Source organism: Parasteatoda tepidariorum, chromosome 5, assembly GCF_043381705.1.
Source record: "Parasteatoda tepidariorum isolate YZ-2023 chromosome 5, CAS_Ptep_4.0, whole genome shotgun sequence".
NCBI lineage: Eukaryota > Metazoa > Arthropoda > Arachnida > Araneae > Theridiidae > Parasteatoda > Parasteatoda tepidariorum.
Window position 1 is genome coordinate 7,809,068 of NC_092208.1, and position 25,056 is coordinate 7,834,123.

At 31.0% G+C, this 25,056-nt stretch overlaps 2 protein-coding genes across 4 annotated transcripts in view; both read left to right on the forward strand.

Annotated features, from left to right (window-relative positions):
- Positions 1 to 23,923, forward strand: LOC107457386 (kinesin-1 heavy chain). The gene is made up of 13 exons (XM_043045799.2): positions 1 to 131; positions 2,552 to 2,653; positions 3,202 to 3,250; positions 3,464 to 3,522; positions 6,153 to 6,240; positions 6,337 to 6,461; positions 10,711 to 10,818; positions 12,395 to 12,537; positions 12,640 to 12,767; positions 13,973 to 14,127; positions 15,445 to 15,537; positions 19,352 to 22,062; positions 23,661 to 23,923. The coding sequence occupies exons 1-13, from the start codon at positions 24 to 26 to the stop codon at positions 23,782 to 23,784; spliced, it is 3,993 nt and encodes a 1,330-aa protein (XP_042901733.2). The 5' UTR covers positions 1 to 23; the 3' UTR covers positions 23,785 to 23,923.
- The window catches only part of LOC107451091 (twist-related protein), a 101,917-nt gene that overhangs the window by 40,777 nt on the left and 36,084 nt on the right, over positions 1 to 25,056 (forward strand). The window lies entirely within an intron of this gene.

Consider the following 25,056-nt stretch of genomic DNA (forward strand, 5'->3'; position numbering starts at 1 on the left):
AAATATTTTAATTTTTACATTTCATGCATTTTCATATTATAATCATCGATTATATAGGTGTTCTTGAAGGCTACAACGGCACCATACTTGCTTATGGTCAAACATCAACTGGAAAGACATTCACCATGGAGGTAATATAATGATTTTTTTTTCTCAAAATGTTTAGTTTAACTGTTTAAAGCTCAAACAAAAATATATTTTGTACGAATTTAAGAATGCATATCCCCCGTAGCAAAATAAGGTTTATTTTCCCTTAACAAAAACCTTTTTTAATGTAAACATAAAAAGATACGGCTTGTAATACGGTTTACGTGTAAAACTAAAAACCTTTTTCCAGTAAAGCAAAAATGTTGCGGTTTCAAACCTTTCATCCTAAAAGGATTAAAAAATTGTTTTTTAAAGTTTTTTTTAAAAATAGTATTGCCATTTAGGTAAAATGGTCACTTAGGTTCATAAAGACGTTTTTGCTGAGGTCACACTAGCGATAGGATCAAATTGCATTGTCCTTTAAAATTTCATAACAATGTGGATTTTAGCTGAGCATACAAGATTTTGAGAAAAGAAACCTTATAATGACCTAGATTTAAGATTATCTTCACCTAGAGACTAGCTTTATGAAAGGATTTTTTTCACCCTCGAACGCTCTAAGTCAACCTCGATTTGAGGTTTTTATATAGAAGGTTGTTTTGCAAGGTTTTGGATTAGGGCAATATCCGTAGAATAGAGCAGATTGTCGCACATATCTTTTTAAGGTTAGCAGATTTACACGCAAACCGCATAACAAACCTTTTTAGGTTTATATTAATAGGTTTTTGCTGACTGAAAATAAACCCTATTTTGCTATGTGGGATAGTCTTCAAACAGTGAACCAAATCATATTTAAAAGCCTGTCGTTGGTGGAAACAATTAGCTCTTTTCTGTTGTTGTTTCTAATGTCACTTGCCACATTAGCAAGCCAGCTTGGCGAAGCCGAGCAATTTGAGGCAGAGAGTGCGTTTCTTGTTTTTCAGTGGCGCCATCTATGGCCAAGAATCTGACTTCAGCCACACCATACGTCACACCCGTTTATAAGGCGGACCCATTCTTACATCCGTTCATTCATCCACAGATCGTAATTTTGACCTGAATCAGAGAACGATCGATCCAGTACCCCCAGTGGTGTTGATTTGTTATGGGAACATGGAGGACTTTGCGACTCGACAGAATTTAACGTGCATCAGTCACCAACTACACGGGGAGTCTTCAGCCGGCGAGGTTTGAACCCAGGAACTCTCGGACATGGGCCCAGCGCCCTACCGACCAGGCTATCCCGGCCCTCTATCTCTTTCTAGTGATGTTTGTTATTTAACTCGTTGCTTGAGGTGTTCCATCACGTGTGGTTGTGCCATCCGTAAGCAAAAGGTTAAACACATTCCAGAAAACATCCCTACAAATTTAATTTTGTAGTTACTAGCACACTATTATAACTGCCAACTCTACTGGATTTTCCAGTAGACTACAGGATTTTGCCAGTTTCTCCTGGTCTACTGATTTAATTTAAATTCTCCTGGGTTTTGTACATTTTATAAAATTCCTTGAAATTAAGTAAGTTTCCTAAAAAAAAAAGTCCCAATTGAAATAGAATTGCTGTACAGATTATTGCTTGCTTGCTGGAATATTTAAATAAGTATTACTAATACATAGTGAAATGAACCTTATTTATAGAAATCAGTTCAAAATTTTTTGCTCTAAAGTGTTCAGTTTATTTTAATTCAGAACTCTGTTTTTAAATTAATTAAAAAAAATATTTTAACTATCATTGATGAATTAAATGCCGATTAATATTTGAAACGAGTAAACATAATACATAACATTTCAAGTATGCTTAATGTCNTTTTAATTTAAAAGAAACAACTATAATGACGAGAACCTTATTTATAGAAATCAGTTCAAAATTTTTTGCTCTAAAGTGTTCAGTTTATTTTTATTCAGAACTCTGTTCTTAAATTAATTAAAAAAAATATTTTAAGTATCATTGATGAATTAAATGCAGATTAATATTTGAAACGAGTAAACATAATACATAACATTTCAAGTATTTTTAATGTCAATCATGAGTGGCAAATATAACAGTTTTTCTATTTTGATGACAATAAAAATACTTAGAATTCTCTTTGCGTTGAATATTTAGGACATTATGTAAAAATTATCATGAAATTTATATTATTTCGTAAAATCTACTGGATTGTTTACTATCCATGTTATCAGCTGTGTTTTTTATTCATAATAAACAATCCCTGAAATTCTCTGCTTTGCATATTTTATTAAAACGCAATTTAAATATTTTTTTTTATCAACAATTTCTATTTCATTAAAAATACTTTTATTTTCTCTCATGTTCTATAAGCCATACAATTTCAGAAAATCAAAGACTATTACTTTTAAAGACCCAACGAAAAAGGTGATTTAAAACATAATTTGACATGCTTGAAATTTACCTAAAAACATGAATTAAGATGGATTAGAGCCAACGGGAAATTTTACTGTCACTTATGTAGTTAATTATTTTCAGGGTGACGTAGCAAATATGGATAAATTTGGAATCATACCACGTGTAGCCCAGGATATTTTCAACCAAGCTGAGTCCACACTTGACTCAAAATGTGAAATAAAGGTAGGAATTGTTGTCATGTTATTCCAAATATTTGATGTCTCACATATATTCAAACTGATTTATCACGGTTAACAGTTAAATGCTTAAATGAAATTTTTTAAGATTATCAAGCAAACTGCATCCGTCGTCTTTTGTATTCTTGCTGAAGAATGAACTTTTTCAGTTTTATTTTTAGTTATGTAAGTCATTTCTAAATATCAAAAACTAAAATTAATGTTTATAATTACATGTCTCTAATAAGTCATTAAAACTGCCTCAAACTACAGTAAAACCTCGCTACAACAATATATTGTTGTAGAGAGATATACTGTTATATCGAGGGTCTACATACTTTGGGGACACAATAAGATTTTGTTTTAAAATTTCCATGTTATATGTGTATTAACTATAAATGTATCGAAACATTACGCAAAAAACTAATTCGCAGAGTGTTAATTGTGGTTAAATATGTAAAAAACAATTGAAATAAATTCAGAAAATAAGATCGTACTTTTAAAATTTGCTTCTACAAATTAATTGCTAACTATTACTATTAATTAATTTTTCAGATTTCATTTTACGAGATATATCTGGAAAGAATCCATGACTTGTTTAATGGTAAGTAAAATTTATACTAATTGTTTGCAAATGAATTTTTATAAAAAAAGAAAAACGTATGTTTTATGATTTTTTATGACCGTTAGTGCCTTTTCACAAGGAAAAAAAAAAGCAGCATTCATACAATATATTGTTTTGCAATGTATCTACCTTTTATTTTTTTCTTTGAAAAAAAATCTATGATCAATGAATTTTTCTTATTTTATCTTTCAGACTCACAAAAGAGGAATTTAAAAGTGTATGATGACAAGAAAAATTTGCCTTTTATAGTAGTAAGTATGGAATATTAATATAATAAAGATTCTCCTCTCATTAGTAAAATTTGCCTTTTTATGGCAGTAAGTTTGGAATATAATACAAGGTACTTAAAAAAATTAAATTTAATTAAGAAATTCTATTAAAAGTGCTTTAATTGCTTTAAGTAGAAAAAAATAGGCATTTCTATAATTATAAAACATATACATCGATTACACATATATCGAACAATGCATATCGATTACATGTATATCGAACATCGATTGCATTATATCGAAGACATGTATATCGATTTACATAAAAAATTTTTAATGTACATTTAACACTGAAAACAACTTTTCAAAGATTTTTGACGTATAATCTTATTTGTTTCGACTATTCTTTTAAGGTTAGAAAGAGCTCGAATCCCTCATAGCCAACATTTGCCAGGGATTCAAGAATAGTTAATAAGAATTCTACCGCTTTTTCTGCTTCTTTAGCTCTCACTCTTGGTTCATCAATATGATCTTCAGCTTCTTCCTCTTCCTTTGATATTCCTTTGACATTATCTATGATTTCCGCATCTGTCAATGTTCCGCATGTTGCCAGGCAGTCGTCCACTTGTAAAAATCTTCAAAACTAATGTGAACATTAAATCCAGACTTTATTGCATTCCATTCTGGCAAATCTGGCCCTGCATTTTCATCGTCAACAGTTTTCTCTTCTTTACTAATGCTTTCAACCTCTTGTTCATTATCTTCACAGCTATTCTTAAAACCAGCTTTTTAAAACCATTTTGGATAGTTTTTAGAGATACATTTATCCAGGCAAAAGACAGTAATTCTGATAGCATTTTTCATGGATGGCATCTACAAGTTTGCCTGCCAACTGTCTCCTATAGTTCACTTTAAAACTCCTAATTGTCCTTTGATCCATTGGTTGCAATTTTGAGGAGAAAATGATATTCTATTCTTAGCTTTCTTATCTATGTTGAAAAACTAACCCCTTGCGGTCACTACTCATTAATTCCTCACTTACTGCCAGAATCATTGTATTACTTCCTTGTGAAGGAAGTGCAGGGATATTGATTGGAATTCCAAGAAACACTCCCAACTCTACTTCTTGTGGGTTCACGAAATTCATCTCTGCCTGCAAGTTCTACCGCTAAAGAAAGTTTTGACATTTGCGCTATAATATTAGAAATTTGAGAAACGGAGGCTTTAAAAAAAATTGACATAAACATGGAAAATACACTGATTTTAGACAGTAAATGTAGAGAATTTCCGAAATTTTGAGATGTACAGGTTTCCGAGATAAATAGGTTTGAGATAAACAGATTAAATTGTATAATTAAGTGCTAAGATTAAATTAGAAAAAACTGCCTTTTATAGTAGTAAATAATATTATATAATATAATANCGAAGTCCTTACGGTTACAATGTGATGCACTTTTCTATAATTTTGAAATTCTTTTATCAGAATATAATATAATATAATATAATATAATAAAATGCTAAGATTCTCCAGTTATTAGTAAAATTTGCCTTTAATTGCTGTCACTATGGAATGTAATATAATAAAGTGCTAAGATTTTCCCCTCATTAGAAAAATTTTCCTTTTATTGTAGTAAGTATGGAATATAATATAATAAAGTTGCTAAGATTCTACCCTCGTTAGAAAAATTGCCTTTTATAGTAGTAAGTATGGAATATAATATAATAAAGTGCTAAGATTCTCCTCTTATTAGTAAAATTTGCCTTTAATGGCAGTCACTATGGAATGTAATATAATAAAGTTGCTAAGATTCCACCCTCGTTAGAAAAATTTGCCTTTTATGGTAGTTAGTATGGAATATAATATAATAAAGTGCTAAGATTCTCTCCTCATTAGAAAAATGTGTCTTTTATAGTAGTAGGCATCGAATATTATTATAATAAAGTGCTAAGATTCCCTCCTCATTATTCACGGTATTTTTATTTCAGCCATCTAAATACATTCGCTCACATATGATTCGTTTATGTTCCGTTTCAAAATTGAGAGAAAAAAATTACAAGTCATCAAATATAAGTCTTTTGTAAGTGTTATGTTACTTTTAATTACTATTAAATAATATTCAATTAAAATTTTCCGTAATTTTGACTGTAAAACTAATAACTGGGCTACAAAAACTAAGGAAATTTCCCAGTGAAAGATAAAAGTAATGTAGAGTAAGAATGAAACATCATGAAATTGTTGTAAATTAAATTAAAAAAGGAAAATAAATAAAACAAATGAATAAAGAATTGACATGAATAAAATAAATTAAACATGTTAAATAAATAAGCAATTAAAATAAATCAATAAATATTAAAAAATTAAAAAATAACAAAAAACCGTAGAAGTACAATCTATTTTGGAATCCACAGGTGTTAAGCACACAGCACTTTTTAGTACACCGCAAGGAAAGAAATCCACGCTGCTTAAATCAGGAGAACGTGGAGGCCATGGAACCTCGCATAATGAATCTTAAAAACAACACAATGAGGCGTACGAAGACGTTTCCGACCTAGGTTTCTTATTTAAATCCGAGTCCTTGTGATGTCCCATTCTTCAAAAAGTTTGTCCCAATAATCCTGGGACACTCTTCAATATTTTCTTCGTTCTGATCGTTCTTTTTTTTTAATTCCAGGGAGGCACTGAGATCTGTGTGGAAAGTGTCAGCGAGTTAATGAACCACTTTTGCAAAGCAAAACTGAAGAGGCAGATTGCTGCTACAGGTTATTTGAGTTATTTATAATAATATTAATCTAATTTTTCATTATTTTTATTTTTCTTTGTAATTAACAACTATTTGAATTTTATTTCTATTTCAGATGCGAACGAGGTAAGTTCAAGGAGCCATACTATCTTCCAGATAGTTGTTAAACAAGAGAACATTGCAACTAAGAAAAAGTTACTTGGCAAACTACTGTTAGTTGATTTAGCTGGCAGCGAAAAGGTAATTAAATACTGTTATTATAAACGTGAATGGTAGATATTTTCTGCTGTAAACAAATAAAACCACAGGTTTTTCGCGAGATCTGGGAAACTTACAAAGTTTATAGTTGTTGAGGAATTTGATTTTATCAATATGATTAAATATTCATAAATAAATATATAATAAAAAAAAAATAAATAGAAAGAATGAAAGAAAAGCTGAGAATAGAGACCTCTTAAACTTTATTGTATAACGATAAGTAGAACCAAATTTAACATTTTTACTCTTTCATATTTTAAAAGTACCACTATAATTGTTGGCTCAATGCTCTTGAATTTATTAAAATAAGAAATAACACCATAATTTATAATAATTTACTATTATTAAAATGATAAATAAATCTGTTTTTATTCAAAATCAGAGCTGGAAATAATTAGAAGTATTGTTTATGAACTTTTATTCGTTGGCACGTTGAATTCAGCACGGTGTTTTAGCCTATTATATACATTAAAAATATTTTACATAATCAATCATATATGGCAAAGTTATTATGAGATGATACTAATTGTGAGGTATCACCATAAGATTTTCTTAACTTCTTTACTATGTCCATAAATGATTCTTTTTTAGTTATAAATAATTTTAATTAATGTCGTTTCCGCTTAAAAGAGCTATTCTTTTATTCAAATTAAACTTTTTGAGGCATTATAATAATAGCCATTTTGGAAAATTAGTTCTATGAATTACTTGTTCCAAATGTAATTTCCAAGAGGCATTAAAAGTTCAAAATGTTGAAAAAACACGGAAAAAATTACAGAATGATGAAAGAGAAGAAGAAAAATTATTAAAATTAAATAACACAATTTTTAAAAAAAATTAAAAAATATTTTTTTTAAAGCAAAATCCGGGGAAAAAATATAATCTCATCATAAGGCCACACGATTACATCCTCAAAAAGAAATGCTTTCAAATAATGTATCAATATAGCCAAAGAAAAATATATCAATACAAAAGTGTGAGGAGCGCTCAAAAAAATTTTGAAACAAAATAGAAAACATTAAGTAATAAATATCACGTAAAAGCAGAAAATAAAATGTAAAGAAAAAACAGAACACACAACGAAATCTATAAAGCGTGTAGCGAATTCAAATGAACTTACATGTACGAGAAAATTTTCAAGAATGATTTAAAATATTTTCGTAATAAAATTGCCAGATTACAAAATAGGAAAACAGAAGAGCAAATTGAGGTAAATAGAGGGATTTTATTTTGCAGCGCATTCTCACTGCAGTACTGATGCGCGTTTGATTTCTTATTTACCAAGGATTGGCAAAAAAATGAATGTGCTCAAGGTAATTATACAAGATAATTTAAAGAAGTTAATAATTAACAAGGTTGATATTTAATTTTACAATTTTGATGATTTTAGAAAAGTAACATTTATTTAGGTGGAAAAAGGGAGAAAGAGAAAGAAACGTGAATTGCTCATTTTGACATATTTTTAACTGCGGATTTTTCCGAAATGGATTTGCACATTATAAAAATTACATAAATTAACAAAGAAGTTTTGAGTAAATTTATTTATAATAACATACAATTAACTCAATGATTTTATGTAGAATTTGATTACTTTATTCATATTCTTATTAATATTCTTTATTCATTTTTATTGTTTTTTTTTTAAATCAAATTTTAAAAGACTTTGTCTATTTGTGTTTTGGATAAATAAACATTACTACATAGTCCCTTATTTCTATTCATTTCATTAAAAATGGTATTTAAATAGATATTTTTAGAAATATTAGAATTCCAAGCAATTAGTTTACTTATATTAAAATTAAACTCATTTCTCTTATTGTATAAATCGACAAAGTAGATATTTTCTTCTTTTATAATACGCAAATCCGAAAAATTAAAATTAATCACGAAGTAAAATTAATCATCATGGTTACGAAGGAAGATTAATTCCTCGGCGCAGATATTTTTTAATGAAATTGTATAATCCTGAAAATTAAAGATAATTAAATTATCAATCAATCTAAAAACAAATTTAATGTAAGTATAATTTTTTTCTTCATATTAGTGCGAAAATAAGTTAGCTAAGAGAGTGGAATAATTAGATCCTTGTGGTATTCCATCAATTTGAAGAAAAATATATTTTCCATTGTAAAGATCTGATATATATAATTCTCTTATATGGCTCCTAAATTTTGGCTGCATTTCTTTTCCACCGGTGGCAACGTTTGCTTTGTTTTGTTTACGTTACTATTTCTCTTACACGGCGACAAAAAAAAAAAGCCTCACTACAACTCCCCGAATGGCAACGCTAGAAAATCGACTAGTGATTACTACTAAAAATGTCACATGCCAAATCTAGCAGAGGTGGCTCGACATATAGCGCTTTTAAAAACGGAAACTGAAATAACCAGAGAGCAGCTGCAACAATCTCATACTATTAAGCTAGGCAGAAGTGAGTAGTCTTTGTCGATCGATCTCTATTTTAGTATTTTGTCGAAAGCGCTTTTTTTTTCACGAATTTATATATTACGAATTTATTTGACGATTTTTGATTTTTTTCACGAATTATACTATAGCACATTTCTAATAGGTTTAACGAATTACATGTCATTTATTTGAATTCAAATTTATTTTAATGACTTAGTATTTACTAAAAAGATGTAATTTTTTTAAAAAAAAAAAGTTTTTATATGGATTTGAATGATTGTTTTGAATTCTTAGAACTTTGTGCATTTGCAATGTACCTAAGTTAGTAGCGAGCGAAGCAAACCATATAAGATTGCGTAGCAATTTTCGGGGGTTGGCGAGCGTTAGTGAGCAGGGGGCGCAGCCCACTAGTATAATTATTAAAAAGACAAAAATTAATTAGAATTTTTCAATAATCGAAATCGTAATTAAGGATATTCTTAAAATCATAGTAATAATTCAAAGGGACTTCTTTTAGTTTAGAACAGGGAATGCTATTGAAGAGATTCTGGAAATCAAAAATTGCTACAGAATTAATTTTATTATGTTTAATAAATTCTAAAAATCAACTATGAATATCTTCATTAAATCTGACAGTTTCTAGGCCGCCCAGTTTAGCTCAAACCTCACTTCCCCCATATAAACATATTCCACGCAACGCTCTAGGGATTTCTTTAACCCTTTTCTTCTCAATTCCGGGAAATTGACGGGATGATGGTTCGCCCTCTACTTCTCGCTCCCGTCATATTTCCGGGCTGGAGTGTTCATTAGTAACGCGCCAATAAGAATAAAACTAATTCATTTCTTTTGCCTGAAAAACATTTTATTTCTCATTTTTCACACCAGATGGCAGTACTAGGATATTTTTAAGGTCATTGTAGATAGTTAGTTTATTTTAAACTAGATGTCAGAACAAGATGTTTGGAGGTCAGAAAAAAAATAGGCACTTTTATGACCGTTTTCTTGAAAATTAACCAATCGTTAAGGGGTTAAAAAGTATTCTTTTCGGTAATTTTGGCTCATCGATTTCCTAAATTCATTAAGAGGACGCCATACCACGAAAGAAAACTTTTGTCGCAAATTCTCTTTCATTACTAATTTAAAATTTAAAGTGTACGAAAAGTGAGCTCAGACAAGCCTATATTCTATTTTATATTTTATATTCCGTCGTTGAACAACCGGCCCAATTTTCGGGTTTACAACTACTAAGGTTCAACTCCGTAGCCCTGTCATTTCGAACCCTACCCAGAAGACAAGGGAACTCCTGGATTAAGTAATGGGAGAAATTTGCCTTTGTGAGGACTTTCTTATGGAACTAACCCACATTTGCGTCAGATGGAGAGGAAGACCACGAGAGCATCCCACGGTTAGCCTGACGGCGAAGGGACTCTAACCCATGATCCGTCTACCACTGAGGGTATTTCACGGCAGCCCTGTGGAGACAAAGCTATAGTAAACCATGAAGTTTTAAATACTGAAAAGAGTATTTTAAAATGTACAAATGAAAACAAATTATGAGTTGGTAACTTTGACGCTACGGAGAAGTTCTCTTCTCATAATTTGCTTGCATTTTAATATTTTGAAGTATTTTTTTTAGCAATTCATGACAAACTCTAGGTTCGCCTTAACATACCTTAAATTGCTTTTAAATTTTAAACTAGTTATAAAAAAGAAAAATAATTTGAGACGAAAACTTCCTTCCTCGGCATGTCGGTTTCTTAACATTTCATTAGAGGTGTATTGTGAATTTTATGAATTTAAAATAATTATTTTTTTTCAAATTCAGGCCTGGCAGAAAGATCAGAATGGTTCAGCAATTAAACGTCAGTCAACATACATCAACAAGTCACTTTCAGTTCTAACCAAAGTCATATCCCTATTGTCTGAAGGAAAAGTAAGTGGAATTTTAACTGGTCTTTACAAACTAGAATAGCATATGTTTGTCTAAAGTAAAGACTCCCCTTGCCATTCGTCTGCACTAAAGGCTGTTACTATGGTAACGAGATATAACTATTTCAAGTAGGGTTGTTTAGGACAGGTTTTAGCTTCGGTCGGAGAGAGAAAGGGAATCTTTTCCCCCGGTTTATGGATGGTGTTTTCTACACCAGGGAACGCTGCAAGCTCGATGCCGCCTAAATTTCCGGGCTACTGTTTCCGTTGTATTTTAAAGCCATTTGGCATCATTGTGTTTTGAGATTCTTGCAAATAATGTATTTGATTACTTATTACTTGTGTTTACAATGCTAAAAGTGTTTACACTAACGTAAGATGGTGCACAGCTTGCAACAAGAACATACAGTAATAAACTTACGGAAAGAGGCCGTATCAAGACTGCCAAAAAAGCGAGTTATTCAAATTCTAACAAACATGTCACCTTTTTTAACAATCTATCTCTAAATAACTAAAACAAATTTTCTCTTCAAACTCATCAGAATTACATAATAGCATTAATATCTTATGAAATACGGCAGATTTGAGCTCAGAAATTTTCTAATTTATTTCTTTTATTGAGAACAAAATTATCCGTTTGAAAATATCGCCTCGCAGAATAACATGTAGTAAGCAGCTGCAAACCTTCTGACCGGAACTAGAGCAGGCATACATCTCGAGATTGTTATTGTTTACATTTCTTCTGAAAACACCATCCATTGTGTTAGCCATAGAGTAAAAAGAAGCTATGCTTCGTTCACCAGGAGGAAGAGTTCATTTCAGCGGAACGTCTTCGTGCTTGAAATTGAAACAACCCTTTAATGCGCGCCAAAAGCAAACAGTGGATTCCTTTTCAGTCACTATCTTCGCTTTATCATCTGCTATTATTTGTTAATACTCTTATCTATAATGAAATATATTGCACCAAAAAGGACAAACTATTCACTCTAAAGAGAGAAATATCATCTAATTTATGAAATATTTAATGTTAAGAAAATGCACATAAAGATCAGGATTGTTCTTTTCTCAAAAATGGCGAAATAGTATCGTCGGATACCACGAGGTGAGGGAGGAGCCTAGTACAAACTCCTGGTGAACGAACTATACCCTTCTTGAAATGCACTATTCTTGTTTCCATAGCAGCAGGTGGCCTCAGACTTTGTGGCGGAGGGAGTGTCATACCTGCCAACTCTCCCGGATTTTCCGGAAGATTTTATTTTCATATTTAAAGTGGTAGTAAATATATACTATTTTTTCTTTTATGAACTTAATTTTTAAATGATTTTGATCACCACTATTCTTACAAAAATGAAGCACATATATTAATATGCGTTACTATCATGGTTGTCAACTTAAGTTTTTTCAAATGCAACGTATTTGTTTGCTTAAAATTGAAGTTTTAATTCCATTTTAATACCACTGGGAAAAATGATAATGGAAGGGATCAAAAGTTGGCAGGTATGAGTTCTTACCGTAGGCAAACAATATTTCTTTTCCTGTACACAAACATTTTTATGAATTTTTGTAAATTTTCTTTTCAGAAAACAGTTATACCTTACAGAGAAAGTATTCTCACTCGATTGCTAAAGGAAAGCTTGGGAGGAAATTCACAGACGGCCATCATCATTTGTGTCAATCCTTTCTCGGAATTGGAAACAAAATTGTCATTGGAGTTTGGATCCAGGTATTTATTAGCTAATCCCTCTTACATTTCTTTTTTTTTTTTTTTAATAAGAAGAAACATGCTATGAATCATTTCTTAACCAAAAATTCTCTTGATTTTCAGGGCAAAAGTAATACAAAATAATTTGCATCCAAATTTGAAGAATAATGAAGACAAATTGAATCGATTTTCGAGTAACATTGAGATGTACTTAAGAGAAACTGTATCGGAACTAAAGAGATGGAGAAGTGGTAAGTTCCCAATTTTTTCTTATATACATAATTTTTTAATTAATTTTTAATAATTAATTAATAATTAACTTATCTTTATTTTATTTTATTTATATTACCAGACTTTTTATTTTATAACCGTCGTTGAAAAGCAGAGCCAATTTTTTGGGTTTACGACAACTAATGTTCCACTCCGTAGCCTTGTAATTTTGAACCCAATCCAGAAAACAAGGGAACTCCTGGATCAAGTATTGGAAGAAATTTACCTTCGTGGGGGATTTTCAATGGAACTAACTACCATTTGCCTTACATGGAAAGGAAAACATCGAAGACCTCCCATGGTTTGCCCGATTGCAAGGGACTGTAACTCAAGATCCGTCTACCACTGAGGGTACTTTACGTCAGCATGGTCGGGGAAAGCGGGATGCGGAATTCGTATCGACCAGCCATCTTTGTGATTCGAACCCAAGTCACCTCATTGGAAGACGAACCCAATATTCCCTGAGCCATCTAGGCTCAATAGATTTGCTTATACATACATTAGATATTTTAGAGATTTGACAATTTCATTTCCTAACTTTACTTGGTTTCTGTTTGAAAAACTCCAGGATTGGCAAAGTCGACTAAAATGCAACTTTTTTTGGCATGAGGCGACCATGGCAACTCCTAGCGCTGTTTTTTTAGCAAAAAATGTGTTGAAAGACTTTTAAAAGTCTGATATTTACCTCGTAATGTAGAATGAGCCGTGGCGGCTCACTCTAGATAGAGCGCTTGCCTCCCAATGAGACCAGCCGGGTTCGAATTCCGGCTATGGTTGGTTGATATGAATTTCGCATTCGGCTTGCACTGACGTAAAATATCCCCAGTGGTAGATGGATCGTGGGTTCTCGTGGTCTTCCTCTCCATGTAACGCAAATGCTGGTCAGTTCCATCCAAAAATCCACCATGAAAGCAAATCTCTCCCAATGCTAGATCCAGAAGTTTCTTGTCTTCTGCATTGAGTTCAAAAATTACAAGGCAACAGAATTGAACATTTGTTGTCGTTAACTAAAAATTGGGTCTACTGTTCAAAGATGGTTATAAAATATAACCCATTGCGGCTGTGGTTTATTAAGAAACTGTGCTTAAAATGCTATCCGATCCATCAGAAAATTGCAAATTGCATGTGTAACATAAAACTATTTAGAAGAGTTCGCGATTTAATTATAAGTACATCTTGCTCCCAGGTGAGACTGTTCCAATTGCTGAGTGGACTGCACTTAATGATGGCAATGTAGGAGATGATTCTCTTTTGGATTCATCTCTAATGAGTTCGCCTGACACTGAAGTATCTTCAGTATTTGATGAGACAGATGACAGTCTTGTTTTATCTGAACAACAGGTATATAAACAATTTTTTTTCTTCTTTTCCTGACTAGGTGTACTAGATATTTGAAATTTGTAGGTTATGATAGTAAGTTTAACACTAGGTGTGTTGTTGTTGTAGTTCATTTACGTTGCTGTTAGAGCTGCACAATGGGCTATTGGCGACTGTCTGGGAAACATCCCTGAGGATGATCCGAAGACATGCCATCACAATTTTGATCCTTTGCAGAGTGGATGGCACCCCCGCTACGGTAGCCTGACGACCTGCACGCAAAGTCAAGCACTTTATGGGGGAACAGTTAAATGAGGACTAATACCTCACTCTCTTGGTCCTTGTTTTCAAAAAATCTATGCTTCTTCCCCCTCCAAGAAAAACTCTATTATAATCAGAACTTTCGTTAGACGATAATACATAATCTTTGGCCGAACGCTGATGGTAACATTTTGAGTAAAGCTATGAAATTGAAAATGTATGTTTGTAGTTACAGTCAAACCTCAATGTAACGTACTTCGATTTAACGAATTCTCCGATTTAATGAGTATTTTTTCTGTCCCTACAAAAATTGTGCTAAGCTGCTCTCATTTAATGAATTTTTAGCTTTGATTTAACGAACAACAATCGCTAAAAAAATTCGCACATAAAACTAAAATTTTGAATTTTTTGAGCTTGAAATTTTGAATACTTCACACCCTAATTCAAGGATGTAATTATAATGTATTAAGTTTTAAAAGTAAGTAGCGTTAAAGAATTAAGATCATTTTAAAGTCGATTTCCTAACGTATGACTTATAATTTTTAAGCTCGTGGTAAACAATAATAACTTTTTCTCATTATATGTATATCTAAGGGTATTTTGCATTGATATTTCTATATAATACTCTTTGCAAAAATTGATAATAAATTTAACGAATGGAGTTGCCGGTCCCGAACGATTCGTTAAAACTAGGTTGGTCGATTTCAGCAAGATGATTTTTAAAGTAATTAAGAAAACAATTACTTGTTTATCTACATTTTGAAGTGTTTTGTAAATACTTTATCAATAAAAGTTTTTTTTTATGTTTGTCATTTACGACTTAAATAAGAAAAGAATTCTATTATTTCTTTATTATTTTTTATTATTATTAATAATCATTTTTATAATAATTAAAATTATTAATTATTATAATAATTAATAATAATTATTATTTTATTATTATCATTATTAATAGTATCATTATTATTATTAGTAGTATTAATAATGGTAATAATAATAATAATAATATTATTAGTATTAATAGTAGTAGTATTAATAATGGTAATAATAATAATAATAATAATAATATTATTATTTTAGCAGCAGGACCCAGACATTCAACCCAAGCTATCTGAAATCGATATCGAAATGAAAAAGATGAAATCTCTAAATGATCAATACATGAAACAGCTGGTGAGTGAAATTTTTAGTAATATACAAAACTGCTGCAAGGGGATCAAGTCTTTAGATGACTTTGTGCCTTTTTTAAAAAAAAACTTAGACTAAACAAAATGGAATAAGAAATCGGTATTTATGTAAAATCCCCAAGTTAAACAATGACTCCAAACAACTTGATTTTTCGACAAAAATGGAAAACTGTTTATCAAACACATGGTGGTTATGTTGATAAACCTGATAAACATGGTTAACAACACATTCTAAAACATTAATTTGTGAACATGTTTGTTCTAAACAATAATTTCAACATTTAAAAATTTTTTTTTTGTTTGTTTTAATTCCTATTAAATATGTACTCAGGCTTGCTACTCCACAAGGAGAATAGGGAAAACCAGGGAAATAGAGGGAATTTAAAAATCAGCTGAAATAACAGGGGAAAATGTAGGGAATTTTGAATTTTTCCTTACAAACTGGGAAAAAAAACAGGGAATTTTATTTCTAATTTCTGTCTTTTAAAAAAATGCAGGCCTCACCAAGCGCAATCTATGGGATATTTAAAGATGATACTTCAGCTATATTTAATTTATTATAGCATTGTTTGTTTTATGTTCAGCTGTTTCGTATTTCTTCAAGTTTTTCCAGTAATTAAAACTAGCATCTTAATCCTAATATAGTTCACAAGAGAGCAGTGAATGTGTGCTTCCTCTGAATATATTGTGTATATAATATATATGTGCAGGGAAAACACGGGGAATTTTTTTTTTACAGATATCAGTTACAATATGAGACGATTTGTTGGAATTTGACTAAACTTTCCTTGTCGGCTGGTTGTCAAACAAGTATCGAGAAAAGATTAAAAAACTTATTAATTAATAATGCAGTAAGTGATATAAACACCAGCCCCCCTGTATTTATTTATTTATAATTTCATAACCGTCGCTCAAAAGCAGACCCAATTTTTAGGGTTTACGACTACTAATGTTCAACTCAGTAGCCTTGTAATTTTGAACCCGATCCAGAAGACAAGAGAACTCCCGGATAAAGTATGCGGAAAAGTTTGCCTTCGAGGAGGACTTTTTTGATTGAACTAACTCGCATTTGCGTTATATGGTGAGGAAAAGCGCGAAAACCTTCCACGGTTAGCTTGACAACAAGAGTGCTGTAACCCATGATCCGTCTACCACTGATGTTATTTTACGTCCGTACTGCTGTCGGTGCAAGCTGGATGCGGAGTTTGTATCGACCAGCCAACCCTGGGCTTCGAACCCGCTTCACCCCATCGGATGGCGAACGCTCTATTCCCTGAGCTATCATTGCTCTCCTCCTCTTTATTTGTACGTTATACGGGGAATCCTGGATGAACTCGCCGCAGAGACAGTCCCCCTGAAGCAGAAAGGCAGCAGGTCCGCACCAGCAAAAGACCAGGCTGAGGGGGGCCCTGTGAGAACCCAACGTGGCATTTAGTAAAATCCTAAAAAATTACATGTGACAACATCTCATCACCATACAAGATTTTGATTACATAAACATGATAGAGTTCTGTATATTTTCAACAATAAATGATCAGGCATCAACGCCCATATAATATATCATCATAATATATCATAACATTAAAATAGATAAATTCATTTTTTTAAAACAAATGCACAACAATATGATGAATGAACTAAAGCAAATATACTAATGATGAGCGTAAAAGGGAAAAGTCTAAAGAATGATCGTTTAAAGGAAATTAGTTAATTAAATAATAATTAAATAACAATAGAAATTAAATAATAATTGCATTAAATAATAATTCCTTAATAACAAATGTATTTTTATAATTATTAATTATAATTAATAATTATTTTAGTATATATAATAATTAATTAATTAATAATTAATTAACTTATTAATTATTATTATTTAATAATAATTTAAATAACAATTGCATTAAATAACAATTTCTTAATTATAAATTCATTCTTCGTAATTATAATTAATAATTAATTAATAAATTCATTAAATATTAATAAATTAAATAATAATGCTGTAAAACATAGTTTAATCGTTTGCAATTTGTACATCTTCTTAATTTATGCAGTCCCATCTTTTCATTGCAATCCCGAGTCAGTCTTAAAATATATAATGTTAAGATAGTTCATTAATACCACGAAAAAATATAAATGATCAATTATGCGTAGTGCATTCACCTTTTTTTTTTTTTAATATGTTCGTTTAAATGCTAAATATTCTGATTGGATGTGAGAAGCTCTTAGCGATACTCTTGAAAACTTTTTTTTTCTCTTCAAAAATTTTCTTACCTAAACGTCTACTTTTATGGAAATAGTTCTATGTATTTCTGTATTTTTTTCCCTTCACTTTTGTAAGAGACGTTTTGCTTTCAATTTGAATAAAAACAACCTCTATTATTTTAAAAATCAATGACATAAAGTGACAAATTTATTATTGGCGATCGAAATGAACTACAGGTGGCGTAGAGCAGTACTCTGTACCATATATGGCAGTACTTTTACTTTCGTTACTTGTACCGCCGGTACAAGTAAAAAGTACGTACTTTTACTTGTACTTCGTTACTTTTTAAATTTAGTACTTTTACTTGTACTTTCGTTACTTTTTTAGGGAAAAAGTACAAGTATTTGTAACGGAAATGTCGAATGAAATCGTTACTTTTTTCTAAAACTCGGTAAGCTTTCTAAAAAAAAAATTTAAAAAAAATTACATTAAAAAAAAAGCTTATGTTTTTTTAATTTATAAAATGAATGTGCAATATATATGCATTCACAGCTAACTTCCTGTTTAAGTACCCTCTGTTTCAACTTATACTGCACATTCAATTATTTTTTACTAGCTCAAAGATCACAAAGTTATCTGAAACCTCGTGTTTGCTTTGTTTATGACTGTGCTTTTTAAAACGCGTTTCTAAAGAGTAAAACAATTTTAAATCAATGGTAATTTAAATAAATAAAAATAAGAAACTAAAAATTAAAATCAATAGATAAAATTTCTTTTTCGTGCAAATCCATAAAAAGTTTGAAAAAATTATATTTGATTTTAAAATTATATTATACGATTATATTATAAAATTATATAATAATATTCTTCCGAATTTAAAAATAAATTAATATCCATAACTTTCAAAATTAAAAATAATTAAATAAATAACAACAATTTTGCAAAAACATTAAAGAACATAAGAATATTATTCAATAAAATTTTAGGTTACTTTGAATTTTCGATTTCCTAGAAATGTACTTTTAAATCGTTACTTTTTTTGTTTAGTACTTGTACTTTTACTTGTACTTTTTACTCGTTACTTTTTAAAATAAGAACTTTTTACTTTTTACTCGTTACTTTTTTTAAAAATACTTGTACTTTTACTCGTTACTTTTTAAAAGTAACGTTGCCATATATGCTCTGTACCTATGGCAACACTTCGAGTGCTTTCACCATTAGCGTGTGGAGAGTCATGGAAGAAGGGTGTCGTAACGTAATCGAAATTATAATTTTTATGTAAAGTTTCGAATAATTAGTTGTTGACGACTAACTGAAAATTGAAAAATTTCCATCAATTCGTCTTTTCCTATCAAAGCTTTCTTGAAAATAAAATAGTAGTTTTTGCGAATCATCAAACTCAAATTTTTGAATTTTTTTTTGTGGCCTAATAACATGTTCGGATGATAAATGTTTTTCTTGTGATTTATGGCAACGCATTTGTCTTCTAAAAATTTGAATTTTCAAACGTTCTGTTCCAACATTAGTATCTGTTATCTCTTTTAGTAACAGTTGTCTGTTTATTAACTTTGAGTAACTGTTATTTTTTTTCCAGGCTGAAACAAAAGAGGAGTTGGATTTTTACATAGAGGTATGCACAAGTCACAGACGAAAATGTTGGGTGCTTAACGAAGTGTTTCTGTCTGACACGAAAATGTTCCAATCTCAGGAAGCATCTGACGAATCGAATGACTGTGCAAACTCTGAAGAATTCGAAGCAGAGAACGATTCTTTTCAAGAGGATGAAGTCCAATTTTCATTGTTCGGTGCAAAGATTGCAGATATAAATAAAGGCATCGAAAGCCTAACTTCAGAATTATCTGAGCAGATGCAATATTTAACCAAGATGAGAGTTTCGCAAGAGCAAAGAATCGACGAACTCACCCAGGAAAAGTCTGATACATTGGATGAAAATGAATGTTTCCGTAGAGCAATAGGTCTGTTAATGGAATCTCACGCTATGGAAAAGCAATCTCTGAGAGCAGAAGTGGACAAACTGCACGATGAAATGAAACGGGAGAAGCTCGAACTAAATAAGGAGTATTCTAGAATGATTCAGATCAAAGAATCACATGACTGTTTGCAAAGTACTCTTGAGGATATGTCAGGTGCCTTGAACAGCAAAGAAGAAGAGATTAAATTTTTGAAACGAGAATTAGAAAGCGAAAAAATTCGAAACGTAGAAATTTCCAGCAAAATAAATATAGTGCTTTTGGAAAAAACAAATGTGGAGCTCTTATTAATGGAGAAGACACGAGACCTTTGTGATCAATCCTTGAAAAATATGAAATATTTTTCAGGCGAATCAGAAATTGTTAAACATGATGAAGTGAACGCCAATGACGAAACTTCATTTGCAGCTACCCTCTTGTATGGAGGTATGTGGATATACAATGATGATTTGACAAGAGTTTCGTACTCCCAACTAAATAGTGCTTCAGAAAATCATCCGAACTGCACGGATTATTTTGATGATCCGTATTTAGTTAATTCAATGGACGGAAACTACGAATTAATGAACATCAACGAAATCGACGGAAAAATCAATAAAGACGGGCAAAATATTGAAGAATCTTTAAAGAAATTTGATCTCCCGGAACGAAGCGAATTCGTTGGTGATTGTTCTAAATTATTAGATGCTACGACGGTAGTTGATGATATTGCCAACATAAAAACAACGAATAAGTCAATTGATGTTAATTCAGGGGAAATGAGTGGTAAATTAAAGGAAATAAGCATCAATAAATCCCCACCAGGTCAAGAACCAGCTGAACAACCAGAAATGAAGACAAAACCAACTGAAGAGTTCGATGACGAAATTTTATTTTCAGCTACCCTCTTGTATGGAGGTATGTGGTTATACAATGACGATTTGACAAGAGTTTCGTATTCTCAACTAAATAGTGCTTCAGATAATCATACGTACTGCACGAATTATTTTGATGATCCGTGCTTAGTTAATTCAATGAATGGAAACTACGAATTAATGAACATCAACGAAATCGATGGAAAAATCAATAAAGACGGGCAAAATGTTGAAGAATCGTTAATGGAATCAAATCTCCCGGAATTAAACGAATTCATTGATGATGGTTCTGAATTCTTAGATGCTACGACGGTAGTTGATGATATTGGCAATATAAAAACAACGAATAAACCAATTGAAGTTAATTCAGGGGAAATGAGTGGTAAATTAAAGGAAATAAACATCAATAAATCCCCACCAGGTCAAGAACCAGCTGAACAACCAGAAATGAAGACGGAACCAACTGAAGAGTTCGATGACGAAATTTTATTTGTAGCTACCCTCTTGTATGGAGGTATGTGGTTATACAATGACGATTTGACAAGAGTTTCGTATTCTCAACTAAATATTGCTTCAGATAATCATCCGTACTGCACGAATTATTTTGATGATCCGTGCTTAGTTAAGTACATGAATGGAAACTGCGAATTCTACGAATTAATGAACGTCAACAAAATCGACGGAAATATCAATAAGGACTGGCAAAATATTGAAGAATCTTTAAAGAAATTTGATCTCCCGGAACGAAGCGAATTCGTTGGTGATTGTTCTAAATTATTAGATGCTACGACGGTAGTTAATGATATTGGCAACATAAAAACAACGAATAAACCAATTGATGTTAATTCAGGGGAAATGAGTGGTAAATTAAAGGAAATAAGCATCAATAAATCCCCACCAGGTCAAGAACCAGCTGAACAACCAGAAATGAAGACAGAACCAACTGAAGAGTTCGATGACGAAATTTTATTTGCAGCTACCCTCTTGTATGGCGGTATGTGGTTATACAATGACGATTTGACAAGAGTTTCGTACTCCCAACTAAATAGTGCTTCAGAAAATCATCCGAACTGCACGGATTATTTTGATGATCCGTGTTTAGTTAATTCAATGGATGGAAACTACGAATTCATGAAAATCAACGAAATCGACGGAAAAATCAATAAAGACTGGCAAAATATTGAAGAATCTTTAATGAAATCAAATCTCCCGGAAGTATTCATTGATGATTGTTCTAAATTATTAGATGCTACGACGGTAGTTGATGATATTGGCAACATAAGAACAACTAATAAACCAATTGAAGTTAATTCAGGGGAAATGAGTATTAAATTAAAGGACATAAGCATCAATAAATCCACACGAGGTCAAGAACCACCTGAACAACCAGAAATGAAGATGGAACCAATGGCTGAAGAGTTTGACGATGTCTTTAGAATTACGAGCTTTTCAACGTCTGAGTAAGTTCTTATTTTACATTTTCACTTGTCTTTTGTATACAGCATAACTCTATCTGGCCGCAAAGGAAAAATGACGCGTAGATTCAGAGAATGAATCTATATATCATCTGACATGTACTATTTTTATAATTAATGTGCTGAAGTTGCAATCTAAATTGTTACCTTTAATTTTTGGATTCCACAGTTGATTTTCATCGTTTAAGCAAACACCAGTGCCCCGACCCCATAATTTTTATCCTTTATTAGTAGGGGTAGTACTTAATTAGTATTTGAAATCAATATAAATTTTTTTTTTTTACTTTCAAAACCTGTACTTTATAAATACAGTTGCTAACTCTACTGGATTTTCCAGTAGACTACTGGATTATGCCAGTGAAAATTCCCTGAAATTGAAGATTTTTTTTAAAAAAAATCCCTATTTGAATAGAATTTTTATGCAAATTATTGCTTGCTTGGATATTTAATTAAGTGTCACTAATACATAACGAAGCTTGCCTCATTTAGAAAATTCAGTTAATTATCTTTGAAGAATTAAATATCTATTACTGTTAAAAATTATGAATAAACATAATACTTAACATTTCAAGTTCATTTAATGTTAATTCATAACTGGAAAATATTGCAGTTTTTCTATTTTGATGACTACAAAAATCTCTGAAATTCCCTACGTGTAAAATATTTAGCATGTTTTCCAACAATTATCACGAAATTTATATTATTTCGTAAAATCTACTGGATTTTTTATGCATAATAATGTAGTAATATATATAATATTACTTTTCTGTTGATGTTAAATGCATTTTTTTGTATTTTGCTTTTTCGGTTGTTTTTCGTGTATCAGGCTTTAATCATTCAATAATTTTTTGTTCTTGTTTCTTTTTAGATGTTTTTCTCTTTTGTCTTTGATAAATTTTGAATGATATTTTTCATTTTAAATGTATTTCACTTATAAATTAGAATTTTTCTTTTAACTGGTGTAATTTTTTTTAGAAACTGATACATAATTTTTTTTATTTAAATCATGCAATTTTAAGTTTTCACTAATAACAAGTGCTGATGACGAGCAAAAATTTTGAACATTACAGAATTTGCTTTTGGACAAGCGAGAATCTTTCAATTTTCAGAATATCAAAAATTATTTGATTAATACAATGCAATTCTAATCTTTTCAAAGATTGTTACCGGAAATAATAAATTCTTAATTAGTGTTATATTTACATTTTGATACGTTGCATATTTATTTTAATTGTTACTTTATTTTTTAACTTAATTCGTGAATACAATTGACGATTCATATCTTAAAAAAATGTTGAAACACGTTTTTGAAAAATTTTAAGAGCAATATTTTCCATCTAAATCTTTTCATCTTATTTTTGATAGTTTTCAGAAGCTTTTTTATTTAACTTTTCATTCTGAGAATTTTACATGAATTTTTGAGTTTTTATAATTAAATAATTAATAGAATTTTGAAGTTTAAAAAGTTAGGAATAAGAATTTTCAACTTCATAATTCTAAGTATTTCTATTTTTATATCGATGCAGGGAAAAAAATAAATATTTTCTTTATTTTTCTGATATTTTAAAATTTAATTTTCATAGGCTATGTTTCCCACAACGTTCTGAAGAAGATGAATATGAAGCTAGATCTGTCAACAATCGAATCTTGGATATAATTCTACTGTTTATTTGTTTATGGTTATGCGTTCTTTGTTATGGCTCTTAATTCGTTAAATCTTCAAAACATTTTATCACATAAAATTATAGTAGCTGTAATACATACGCATACGATCAGCATGAATGTTTCCCTGGAACCTATAAAAAGGGCATGTAAATTTTTCTTAATAAAAATATCTTTAAATTAATGTCTTTGTTTGATCTGATTTTTTATTTTATTATAAGGCTTTTTTCAATTAGATTAAATTAAGTTTTAGATTAGATCAAAATCCGTTCAATTATTAAGCAATCATCGTGACAGGCGCACGTTAAACTTGTCGGGTCACAAAGTCCACCATGTTCCCGCAACAAATTATACGTCTGAGGGTTTTGTATTGGAGATTGTTTGCTCTCTCTGGCTCAGGTCAAAATTGCGATCTGTGGATAAATGAATTGATGCATGAATGAGTCCGCCCTATAAACGGGTGTGACAGAGTCGAATTCTTGGCCATAGATGGCGCCACTAGAAAACAAGAACAGTCGCAACCCTTGCCTTAATGGCCTACGACAACAAGAGTAACATGTTGACAATATTACTCTTGTTGTCATAGGCCATTAAGGCAAGGGTTGCGACTGTTCTTGTTTTCCAGTGGCGCCATCTATGGCCAAGAATTCGACTCTGTCACATGTTTCTCCTTCTATGTTTACATGACACAACACTCCCACCCCCACTTGGATTCTGCTTTAACTTCGACTCCTATTGTTGTATTGAAAGTAAAATAAAAAATTCAAAAATAAAAATCAAGGATTAAACTCAAATAAAAAATTTAACTTTTCATTGAAGAAAGTTTACGTTTTTATTCATTTTGTAAGATTTTGAGTAAAATATTCTTTAGGAATCTACAATGATTCTCTTTTGTGCATTTCCGATCTGAGATTTTATTGGATTTTAATAATTTAAAGATGTATTTGTTCAGTCGATGCATTATACATTGTAACACTTTTTTTAATATTTATTTTACAACCGTCATTGAACAGTCACCCCTTTTTCGGGGGGTTTGCGACTACTAATGTTCAACTCCTTGCCCATAGCCTTGTCCAGAAGACAAGGCTACGGAGACCTAATCCAGAAGACAAGAGAACTCCTGGATCAAGTATTGGGAGAAATTTGCCTCCGTGAAGGACTTTTTGATGGTACTAACTTGTACTTGCTTTACATGGAGTGGAAAACCACGAAAACCTCCCACGGCTAGCCTGAGGATAAGGACACTCTAACCCATGATACGTCTAAACTTAATCTGAGTAGCACATTCATTATTTTTCTTGCCAACAGCGTCTTTTA